Genomic DNA, 13,101 nt, shown 5'->3' on the forward strand with positions numbered 1-13,101 from the left:
TTCAATTTTTGCTTTCAAGATAAATAATACATTCATACAGAATTGAAGGCGTTACTCTTGTAACACTATTATCGTTTTCATTATTTTCTTCAGTAATGATCGTTATTTTTTTTTGTCTGTAAGGATAACAACAATAATGATTACATCGTTACATTTCTACGAATTCAGCCGTTACCTTTTTATCATTACTTTAATCCCTTATTATTTTTGTAACTACTCAACACATCGATTATTTTTAATTGGTTAGAAATATTTAACAATAAAAATATCAAAAAATGTTTTGTATTTTATAGCTTAGGCTGCATTCCGATAGTTACTACCAATACTGAAAATCTATAGTATACAAGGTAGTAAAAACCCTTAAGAGAAGATTTCTGAGATTTCTTTTTTAAATCCTAATACCAAAATGTCGAAGGTTAAAATAGTTTTTAAATTATAAACATTCAAAGCTAGCCAATCATACTGCCTAAAATTTACGCATTTAAGTGTAACATAACGCAAAGTGCTAAAAGAAAGCTAATTGTTGTTTCTTGTTAGTGTAGCACATAGGCTGCTGGAAAAGTTTCTGCAAACAATATGAAAAAAAAACATGTAAAATTCGGTAAATAGCTTTATTCTTTTTCGAAGTATTCACCTTTAAGATCGATACATTTTTGCATACGCTTGAACCAATTTCCGAAGCATTTTTTCCACTCTAAGGCTGTAACCTCAGAAATCAGTGTACGTGTTTCAACAGCTGCTTCAGGCGACTCAAATCGCTCACCACGCATCTTATTTTTAATGTTTAGGAACAAAAAGAAATCATTAGGTGATAAATCAGGTGAATATGGACAATGAGTCATCAATTCGACATTATTACTGGATAAAAAATCAACGGTTTGACGTGCTGTGTGACAGCTGGCGTTGTCATGATGAAGGATGATGCGACGATTTCGGTTTGTTCTACGTAATTCATTTATGACTTCTGGCAAACAAATTGTTGTGTACCAATCAGTATTTACAGTTCTTCGATCCTCTAAACCCACGGTTGTCACATGTCCGGTATATCCGAAGAAACAAGCAATTATTTGCTTGGCAGCACTGCATGAACAAACAACTTTTGATGATTTCGGTTCATTTTGAAATACCCAAACAGTGGATTGTTGTTTACTTTCGGGCTCATACGAATAGATCCATGTTTCGTCCCCAGTAATGATGTTGTAGACCAAATTTGACCGACCTCGGTTGAATTTCTTGAGCATTTCTTTGCTCCATTTAACACGAGCCTGTTTTTGAGCTTCGGTCAAATTGTGTGGGATCCAACGACTGCAAAGTTTCCGTACGCTCAAATGATTATGCAAAATCGTATGTATTGCTTTCATGTCAATGCCTAAGGATGCCTGAATCTCGCGATATGTTATATGCCGGTCTCACTCAATCATTTCACGCACAGCATCAACATTAGTAGCAACAACAGACGTGGATGGACGACCTTCACGGAATTCATCACTAAGAAAGGTACGTCCACACTGGAATTCGGCAAATCAATTATAAACAGTCCTATTGGATGATGCTTCATCTCCAAAAGCCAAATGAAGTCGATCGATGCATTGTTTCGGAATTAGATTACATTTGTAATCGTAAAAAATCATTGCTCGAAAATTTTCACACGAAATTTCCATTTTCTTACAAAATAACCTCTTTTAAAATACTATGCAAACAAAACTAGTTGGCTTGGGTACAAACTGTCAATTGAATTATAGGTTAAAAACGTCTAATTTTACGGATATGATAATAGCAGAACGTTGGTGCCACTGGAAGTATTAGATTGCAGAAACTTTTCCAGCAGCCTACGTATCAATATAAAGATTACGATGCAAAGATAAAATTATTGCTATTTCTAATTATTGATACTTTGCAGGATTGGTAAATTAATGTTTCTTTTAAACTAAATTAAGTTAATGGCTTATAAAATTAATAAAATTAAGTTCAGATTAAATTAACTTAAGTTTAAAAAAGTTAATTTTGAAAAAAATTCTTATTTTGAAATTAGTATGTCCTTTTTCTTAAAATGAGATTACTTTAAATAACCCTTACAAATATAGATTATTAGGCAAATTTAATTTTATATTCACATATAAGTTACTTATATATAATAAGAGTCATGCCATAAGATGTTTTTGTCAAAATCCAAAAAGAGTGAAGGGTATGTTTGCATTATTTCTCTTTCTTTAACCTTTATCTAACTTTCTTTAACTTCTGAAACGACTGTTCATGCATGTTTATGACTATATCTAGATATTTGTTACAAAAAATATATGTAAAAATTTAGAAAACGGATAGATATAAAACTCTGTTCTACAACAATTCTTCATCTAAGGCTTATTTCATATTTATATTGCTGAAATATAATGTTTGTGATACCTAAAATTAGTGTGATTCAAACATAAGTGGGAATTGACAAAATCTAATGAGTCAATAAAAACTGGCTACCAGTGTGATTCTTTTATTATAGAGTAAAATCATAAAATCATTGAACCTTTTTCTAAATTAATTCTCTAATGTTTAAAAATCTTTATAAGAAAAAAATATTAGCATTAAGAATGATAGAAAAATTTTCAATTTAAAAAAAGTTAATAAATTAAAGTTTAAAAGTAACTAAATTAAGTTAAAAATTAATGCATTTAAAATTAACTAAATTAAGTTAAAAGTTATTAACTTTTTAACTTTTTTTTAACTTTTTACATTTCAACTAGTCACTAAGTATCCAACCTTGATATTTGATAAATTGACAAAAAATTTTTTCAACATTTTGATATTAGGATTTTTATGAAAATAATCTCAGGAATCTTCTCTTAAGCATTGTTTCGGTCTTTCCCGAATACCCTGTATATGTATAATGATAAATTTTTGGCAGTAAATATTTAAATGCATTCGTAATAACGGCATTAATGTTTAAAAACAATGTTTTAATAAAATTTGCGTTTGTAAATTACAATCAATTCTAAAGATATGCATATATTAAAAAATAATAATATTATAATGATTCCAATCTTATTAATATAAAGAAACAGTGAAGATTTAGATATATGTTTCGTTTAAGATAAAGAAAAGCTTGTTCTAACGCTAGTTTAGAATTTTAAGATTTAATATTTGTGGGTGAAGGAATGGTTCGGTATTAACTGTGACTCGGTTGGCGCGGACACTTGTACTTTATTCGTTAGACAGAAGTCGAAAGCGTGGTGCATTCAAGTCGACAAGTAAAATATGACTGACTCTTCTCGAGATTCTTGCGCGGTTCCTCGCGCATCACACGCGAGCCTCCTTTGTTTCGAAAAAGCTCCAGGCGTACCCGATTCGAGGAATAAACAAAAGATAAACCGAGTTACGGTGACAAAAGACGGAGGAAAAAAATATACGAGTAGAGAAAGCCAAACAGAAACTCTACACTGAGGGCGACGCCGCGCGCACGTGTCGCTACATATTCATTTTCACAATTAATATTGATTACAAAATAATGTAATTTTTTAATCTAACATCTTACTTTAATATTACAAAAAACGTGATGAAAAAAAAGTGACGAATTATTTTCTAAATAACGGTAACGCGTTACTTTTATGAAGCAACATTTCAACTCTGTATTTATATATATATACACACACGCACGCACGCACGCACGCACGCACGCGCGCACGCGCGCGCGCACACACACACACAATATATATACCGGGTGTTCAAAGTAAAGGGTGTTCAAAGCGTTACAAATTCTCAGAAACACGGCATTATTGAAAAAAGTTGTTCAAACAAAAGTTGTAGGGTTCAAAAAGATCTATTTACTGATCTTATTAGTTTAACTCTTTGGATGGCGTCACCAATAAAGTTTTTTTTTATTGAGTACTTTCCGAGTTATGATGCTTGGTACCACCGGCATTAGCATTATCTAAGGTGTCTGACGATTAAAACCTCTTGTTATTCGGGATCATGTCCTGGATAACATTTGTCAAGATCAAGGCCACTGAAGATTATTTCTCTTATTTTCATTTTTGCACTAAAGATACATTTGTACGTGCAAAATTAAAAAATGAAAATAAGAAGTACAACCTCCAATAGTTTTGATCTTGACAAATAATATCCAAGATATGATCTTGAACAACATTCAAGTTTTAGCAGTCAGTCGGATACCTTGGGTAATGCTAATGCCGGCGTACTGTGATTTTTAAGCATCATAACTCAAAAAGTACTTAATAAAAAAATATTTTCTTATAGCGTTTTGGAAAGATCTCTACATCAGCTATTAGATTCTGCCATCAAAAATAGGGTGTTTCATTAAAAAAAATCGATGTGACCTTGATCTGACCTTGGCGACGCCACCCAAGGTCAAATCAATGATATCTTCTTATATCCTCCTCCAAACCATACAACGTTTGTTTGAAATCATGTCATTTTCCCATATCTACAGTTTTCGAGAAATCTTAATGCATTATTTAAAATAGGACACTTTGTACATACAAGATGTCTGAGACCGCCCTTTTATCTTGGAAAGAGCATTTTGTAAAAAAATGTTTCAGACAAAAGTTGTAGGGTTCTAAATGATCTATTCAGTGATTTGATCGACCTTGGTGTCATCAAAATCAGAGCAATGTCACTTTGAATTTTTTAAGTGGAATCTCCTACTTTTCATTGCATATTCTTATAGCACATCTCGAGAGCTTCCCAAAATACTATAATAAAATATATTTTTATAAAATACTTTACGAGTTATAATGCTTGTTACAATATCGTCGGCATTAGCATTACATAAGGTGTCTGACTGACGGCTAAAACCTCTTGAATGTTCAGAATCATGTCCTAAATAACATTTGTTGAGATCAAGGTTACTGAAGATTGTCCTTTTTATTTTCATTTTTACGTACAAATGAGAATCTTTAGTGCAAAAATGAAAATAAGAGGTACAATCTCTAATGATCTTGATCTCAACAAATGTTATCCAGGTCATGATCCTGAACAACATTCAAGAGGTTTCATCCATTGATCGGACACCTTATGTAATGCTAATGCTGGCGGTACTATAACTTTCAAGCTTTTATAACTCCAAAAGTACCCTAAAAAAAAAATAACTTTATTTTAATGTTTTGGAAAGCTCTCGAGGTGTGCTATAAGAATATGTAATAAAAAATAGGGGGAAAATAGGGGAGGGGGGAATTACCATTTTAAAAAATCGATGTGACCTTGTCCTAACCTTGACGCCACCCAAAGTCAAACTTATTACGCCAGTAAATAGCCTTTTGAAACCCTGCAACTTTTATCTGAAACACTTTTTCCTAAAATGCTTAGTTTTCGAGATAAAAGGGGTGTATAGGTGGTCTCAGACACCCTATATATACACCCTGTATATACAGCGTGTCCAGTAAATTTTGACAAAGCGCTCGTTTAGATAGTGACCAAACTGTCGAAAAGTCCTCTACCATTTTGCAATTTTCGTATTTGTTAACAAAATATTAATTACTAAAAATTGCCGAATATTGGTCTTCAATAATTTTTTTTCTCAAATACTATTAACTTTCCAGAAAAACTGCAAGAGACAAAAATTGTTTGTTTTCTTCTCATAGAACTCCAAGAATTTTTTCATAAATTTTTATTAACTTTTTACTACTGCGTTTTCTTACTGGCAACTATTTTTATCAACATGAGAAAATACGGTATTAAAAAATTCTCAGAACTTTATGAGAAGAAAATAAACAAGTTTTGTCTCTCGCTGTTTTTCTGTAAAGTTGATAACATTTGAGCGAAAAATTATTGAAAACCAATATTCAGCGATTTAATATTTTGTAATTAATATTTTGTTAACTATTGCGGAAATTGCAAAATGGTAGAAGACTCAATTTAATTCGTTCTATCTACACACGAGCACTTTGTCAAAATTTACCGGACACCCAGTGTGTGTGTGTGTGTGTGGGCGCGCGCGCGTGTGTATGTGTGTGTGTGTGTATGTGTGAGCGCGTACGTTTTAAAAAAATATTAAAAAAATTACTTTACTAACCCTTCTCCTAATTCGCCTACCAACAGCTCTAGTAATACTTTTTCTAATCCTTCTATCTCTTACCGTCATGCTTCGCGTTTGTATTCCATCATTATTTATTTCATCATAATATATGTTTTCATTATTTATTTCATTATTTATTTCATCCTTTATATCTTTACCGTTCATGTCTTCACAGTTTGTTTTCGGCGCAATGCTGAAAGTAAAATAAATAAAATATTATACAATACGATAAACAAAGGAACATGAAAATCGAGCAAAATTTAAATGAATAATTTGTATAAAAATGAGTATCGTTCGTACAAATATGCAAATATTTTAATCTTAGATTGAGTTAAAACGTTTGCGTATTTGTATAAATGATATTTATTTTTACAAACAGTATTCAGCATCCCCTTAACCGTTAAAGTACAAAATTAAAATTTGTTAAAATATTAAAAATATCAATCATTAAAACAATTTGTATTTTAATCTCTATTTAAAAAAACATTTCGTAATCAATATTTCATTAAAAAAAAAAAACAGATTCTGCTCTGAATAAATTTTTAATCATAAAATGTTTTTTAAACAAAATTTAAATATAATTTTTTTATTAATTACTGTTCCGAATATTTTAACAATTTTAACTTTACAATTAATTAATGTAATTATCGCTCAATTGTACAAAAACAATAATTAAAGTGTCAAGGATTAAGAGTACAACAGCAAGTTGATCTATGCTAATGTTTCGATTTATACATAAACGAACAAACGTTTCGACCAATACATTCAGGTCATTTTGAATGTTAATATACATGATATATATAAGATACTAAAAAGAACAAATTTTTTATGCGCAAAATCTGAATATTATGAGTATCGAGCAATTTAAAAAATATTCCATACTTTAAATACTTTTTTAAATTATCCATTATATTTCTGTAGATTTGAGATGCAATGTGTAGACTAGAACCTCTAGCTTACAACTTACATAGATAACTTGTTATAAAATTGTTGAAGGTATAAAATACATTTTTTTAATTTATAGATATTTTTTAAATTGCTCGATACTCATAATGTTCAGTTTTTGAGCATAAAAAATTTGAAATCAATATAATATAACAAAGTTAAATTCAGAACATTTCAAATTGTATAATATTTTTATAATTGGATACTAGCGTTCAGTACGAACCACACTTAAAAAAACTAATGGCTACTTCGACTTAAAATTTGTCAAGAGACACATAGTAGCAACTAAATTTTTATTGATGACATATTACTATTTTTACCAAAAACATGACATTTTAATGCTGCATTTGCGTTCAAGAAATACATATTGTTAACTGGAATTCATTCGACGATGCGAGAGGAAGATTACACAGATTTTATAGTAAGATATTATATCTAAATGTGATAAAAAATTAAATATTTTAATATATAGATCTCATAAACGTTCTTTTTATCTTATATCATGTATAATATTAACATTCAAAATGACCTGAATGTAATGGTCGAAACGTTTGTTTGTACTTATATATAAATTGAAACATTAGCATAGATCAACTTGCTGTTGCACTCTTAACCCTTGACACTTTAATTATGGTTTTAATTTTACAATTTAATAATTAACACACAGATGACCTAAAGTTAAAACATTTGTAAATTTATATAACTGATACTTATTTTTATAAATATTATTCAGCATTTAGACTTTGTTTGGCTTTCATATTCCTGTATATCATATATATTTGATTTTAATTTATAAACATATTTCTTTATTATTTTTAATAATTATATAGATATTATTCCATATGTAATGTAAAAATATTACTATTCTGTAATTAATACAATATTTTAAATAATCATGATTTATATAATAAGTACCTCTCCTTAAGAGAAAGTTCCACTTTCTCAAAGCGTTGTTTTTTCAATGCTAAAAACAAAATATTGTGTTTAATTGTAAGAATTATTTTCAAATATCAAAATACATTGCAGAATTGCTTTTATTTCTACAATATATACTTGGTTTTCATAACCAGTAACAGGAATACATCTTTTTTTATGCTAAAAGAATATATGGGTTTTTTAATTGCAACCTGCTAAGGTATTTTGTTATTAGTTTTACTTTTTTAAGGACTTTTCAAATTTGAATTGAAAAATGAGATTATGATACATGAAATTATTCCAAATTACGTTACTATTTAGTCTCTTTGGATCATCTGGACTCATATGTTCCAATTATAAATTAACATAACTGTCATAAAAAGAGAAAGTGTTACCTCTTAATCGAGCAACAGAATTTGTATATGGATCATCTTCATCCGAAGAACTATCTGTTATTTTATACATTATACTTGTATGATTCCCCTGAAATATAATATAATATAATTCATTTCGGATGTTATATTATATTGCAAGACAATAAAATGTTCAGTCTTGTAAAAAATCTCAAAATAATGTCGCGTTATCCATCAAATATACGTAATCTTGATGTAAAGTCAAACTTAGCGTATAATAATTAACTATACAAAATGAAAAGGAACGACAAACCATAAAACGTGAAAATTATTTTTTATTACTCATTTGTCGCTTGCCAATCATAATATTAAAATAAATTGCGTTTTACGTAATTTAATGCAAACTAAAAGAGTAATTATTTAAAGATAAAATGTCCATTCTTGTAAAAAAAAAAGTAACGTCAACAAGTATAACCTCGAAATCAAACATAAGCACAATAATCAGCTGTGCAAAATAGAAAGGAATAATAAAAATCTAAAACCTAAAAACTTGAAAAATATCTACTTTATTTTTCATTTAACACTTGGTTCTTATAATATATATATTAAGATAAATGTTTAACTTAATACAAACTCAACTTACTTTACAATTTATCGAGTGTTTGATCGAATTAACTTCTGCAGCCTCGTGTACGGAACACCCAATCCTCCTCAGCGATATGGCCAATTTTTATTCCACACTCAACTACTCTTTTGTAGAATATACCAGAGTACACAACAGAAACCAACAGCTGTGAATAGTTGAAACTGAGGCTGCGTTCGGGGAGCGCGCCATCAATGCTATTTGTGTCATATTAACCATGATGTAAAGGCTTAAACACAATAGACACAAGCAATAGGGAATAGTGAGCCGTCCAATCAGAGCTCTGGTGTGTAAGTCCGATATTATATCCCAAAGCTCTGATTGGACAACTCGTTATTCTCTGTTGCCTGTGCCTATTGTGTTTAAGCCTTAAGAAATTCCGCACAATAAAAGGAATAGAGTACAGAGAACAAAAATTTTAACCTATCAAAAATTATGTATTGTGTATTGGAATACACAGTTTCTGATAGGTTGAAATTTTTATACTCTGTTCCTTTTATTGTGCGGAGCACCTTAGACCGGAATCAGACTATGCCTTGAAGATTGAAAGACTAAAGTTTGACCAAAAGGGGTCGATTGTGTATCTTGAATGAGGTGAAAATTATAAAAGTGAGCAAAGATTATTAGGTATTGATCAATTAAATTATAAAAATTCTAGTGAATTCCCCTGAACAAAAGGAGCCAAAACTTCTTTGTCCTCATTAGTGAAATTTTAATCTTTAATCTTTAATCTTAATCTTCAATGCATAGTCTGATTCCGGCCTTAGAAATTGCCTGCTATAACAAAAGAATATAGCGACTAGTGTGGGAAAAAAGAACACTACCAACAGTAAAGAAGTCCTTTCCTACCGATGACCGTGTTCAGAAAACTACAACTAATGACACATGCAAAAACGTAAGATTGTAAGACGTAATCAATAAGCAAATTGCCCAATCACGATGGAGACCATAAGACCAGTAGCGAATCCAATCTTACGATTTCCTTACTGTTTACGTGTTATGACCTTACGTTTTTGTATGTGCCATGAGCTTTAGGCCCTGCGCACAATAGAAGAAATTAAGAATAAAGATTAAATAATTTTAATCTATCAGAAATCGGATACATCGAAATACACGGTTTCTGATAAATTGAAATCATTTATTCTTTATTTCTAATTCCTTATTCCTTCTATTGTGCACAGGGCCTTATTTCTTCTATTGTACGCAGGGCCTTATTTTGCGCGCTGACAGCTGCGCAGAATAATTGTTATAATTTCGTTAATATTTCAAATTTTTATATAAAACTTTACATAGATATTCTACAGAAGGATTCTACTACAAGGATTGAAGAAATGTAAAAAAAAAAAAATCGATTTTTTTTTACTCAACAAAGTAGAATACCTCCTTAAGCGTCTATTCAGGTTAGGGGAAAACGAATTTTCTTTGTCTAAATATTTATTAGAGCTGCGTATAATGTAAATGTCATTCGAGTCCCCGTGTATTATCTTATTATTATTCAATGTTAAACACAAAAATAGAATGATACTCAGGTAATGTTTTTGAATGTAGCCCATCTCTACATTTAATAATTTGCTTCATGAAGCACATCACCATGTTTTTCTACCAGATTCTTTCATTTTGAGTGAAAACATATCGAATGAGTATATTTTTATCACATTTCGTAGTGATGCTCGTATTCTAAATAATTATCAATAAATAAATAAATACAAATTTCTTATCAATAAAAAATTTATTTTGTGTTATTTTACCATATTTAACTCTAATTATTTTTATTTTTATTTCCTATTTTATTTATACAGACTTTTCTTTATGATCGCTCAATACATTATTAAATTATTATATATTATTATTTGCGATAATTTCATGAAAATAAAACGTAAAACGAGTGTCAATTAGAATAAAGAAAGTGTAGGAAGGGAGTAAAAGAAACGTAGATGAAACCCGTAAGAAGCGAAAATTGGAACATGGAACTTACAGAAAGCGTCAACTAAACGGTAAAGAACATATATAAAAGTATAGATAAGTTCTTCGGCAAGCACGGGCAGAATGTTCGTTGAATGTAAAACGGAGCATGATTAGGCAGTTTAGAGAACGTAAACGGAGCATCGTCGAGTTCTTAGACGAACATGAATGAAATGTAATCGAGGTGCTTGGTAAGCAAATGATATTTGAAAATATATTTCATTAATTCGATAAAAATATAAAAAAAAAAGTGCTATGCTTTCTTCTTGGAGCCCTAGGGGCTCACTTCAAAAAATTATTTTGTTAGAACACAACTGAAAAATCTTTCAATGCTACGTCTTTTATCCTAGTCTGTGCGGTTTTTTAAATTTGAGAAGTTAGTTCTATTTAAATCCCTCTGGTGGCGGTGCTGCATACTACTCATCGGCGCTTCGTTTACATTCACAGCTCAATGACTCCGTTTTAAAATAAATTTTTTTATCTCTATATCCTGGAAGCGTACACAAAGCGTATTTGAATGCTCCGTGTACTTTTTGCCGAACGTTTAGGAAGCATAGATGAAGTACTAATGAATAAAATGTTTAGGAAGTGTATCAGTACGCTCCATGCATTCTTTGCGGAATGTTGAAGAGCGTATAAGAAATGTTAACAAATAATATATAATAATATATTTTAAGTATATTATAAGACAATAATCATTATATCTTTACTATTAAGTATATCTAAATCACATTTGTCATCTCTTAGTGAAAGTTTCCTTTCATTATTCAATCTAACGAAATAGCGTTTTTTTTAAGTCACTTTAGTATATCTAAACTATTTAAATATATATATATATATAAAATAACAGCGGTGTAAAGACTCTTTATGTATAAACAAAATAAACAAAATAAATGGCGAAAAAGAGTCGTCGCATAATATATATAATTAAAGATAATAGTCATAGATACATGAAATAAAATAAAAAGTACAACGGCGTATATTAAAATATAAAACAAAACAAGTTTTGGCTGCTGGATTGAACCCTCCTCAGATGTAAAAAGAATATAATATAAAAGACATACAAGAATAAAACAAAAAAAATAATAATAAATCGGCAGCGGAAATCAGCAAATGTGATGGATCTCGACGTAGCTTAATGTTGTAAAGGGTGTCCCAAAATTAACGCAAGATTTGAATTAAATAGAAAACACAGTTTTTAGTCTTTTGATTGTTATTTTTTTATTGAATCATAAAGTACATAGGATAGGGTTATTTGTGGAATAACACATCGGGCAAATGGCCTCCACGGCTTTGCATGCACATACGCACTCGTTTGTCGAAATTTTCCATGACCATTTTGCATAAATGTGGCTGAATTTCGTTGATGCAGCGTTGAATCTCCTCCTTTAATGCACGGGTGGTTGTGGGCTTGTTGACATAGACCTGTGATTTCAAATAACCCCATAAAAAGAAATCTAATGGTGTTAAATCACACGATCTAGGGGGCCAATTCTGATCACCTAAACGAGAGAGTACACGACCTGGAAACGTCTCATGCAGTAACTGAATTGTTTCACGAGCTGTATGGCATGTGGCATACAGCTCGTCTTGTTGAAACCACATATTGGCCACATCAATATCATCCAATTTCGGCAGAAAGAACTGTGTTATCATGTAGCGATATCGAGCACCAGTAACAGTCACTGCTTGACCAGCCTCATTTTCAAAAAAGTATGGTCCAATGATGCCTCCAGCCCAAAATCCACACCAAACAGTGACACGTTGTGCATTTGTTTTTCGACAATCACATGTGGGTTCTCCGTACCCCAAAAGCGGCAATTTTGGCGATTAACAAAGCCATCAAAGTAAAAATGTGCTTCATCGCTTAGGATGATTTTGCTCGAAATTTTTGAAATATTGTTCAATAATGAACACACGTTGTTCTATTGTGTAACGCTCCATTCTCACTAACCCTAAACTGTCAGCTGTTAAATTGTTTTTTTTTTTGGGTTGCCAACACTTTATTGCACAAATGGCGGCAAATTCAAATCTTGCGTTAATTTTGGGACACCCTTTATATGCGATGGGGCAATCAAAACCGATGTTAAGAAACATAGTCAAGTGCTAACTGAAAAACGGAAAAGGAAGGGAACTCATAAGAAACAAGTAAACTAAGAAACTTAAAAACTTAAAAACTAAACACGTCGCAGATAAAAAGCCAAGTGCTCACTCACTAACGCATCCGAACAGGAAATGAGAATCGCCGCAATGCATGACAG

The 13,101-nt window shown here is 30.8% G+C and overlaps 1 protein-coding gene across 3 annotated transcripts in view; it reads right to left on the reverse strand.

The window, feature by feature from the left end:
* The window catches only part of LOC108745376 (uncharacterized protein CG4449), a 13,904-nt gene extending 4,845 nt beyond the window's left edge, over positions 1-9,059 (reverse strand). Inside the window, exons 1-4 of one of the 3 annotated variants that reach the window (XM_018481512.1) lie at positions 8,879-9,059; positions 8,278-8,365; positions 7,883-7,931; positions 6,083-6,215 (exon numbers count right to left, since the gene is read on the reverse strand). In XM_018481512.1, the coding sequence (XP_018337014.1) occupies positions 6,083-6,215; positions 7,883-7,931; positions 8,278-8,347 (252 nt within the window). In that variant the 5' untranslated portion in view covers positions 8,348-8,365; positions 8,879-9,059. Of the gene's footprint in view, positions 1-6,019; positions 6,216-7,882; positions 7,932-8,277; positions 8,366-8,878 lie in introns of those variants that run through there. The other 2 variants (XM_018481511.1, XM_018481513.1) reach the window with 2 other exon arrangements.
* Positions 9,060-13,101: the final 4,042 nt, after the last annotated feature.

The sequence above is a fragment of the Trachymyrmex septentrionalis genome, unplaced genomic scaffold (assembly GCF_001594115.1).
Source record: "Trachymyrmex septentrionalis isolate Tsep2-gDNA-1 unplaced genomic scaffold, Tsep1.0 scaffold139, whole genome shotgun sequence".
Lineage (NCBI taxonomy): Eukaryota > Metazoa > Arthropoda > Insecta > Hymenoptera > Formicidae > Trachymyrmex > Trachymyrmex septentrionalis.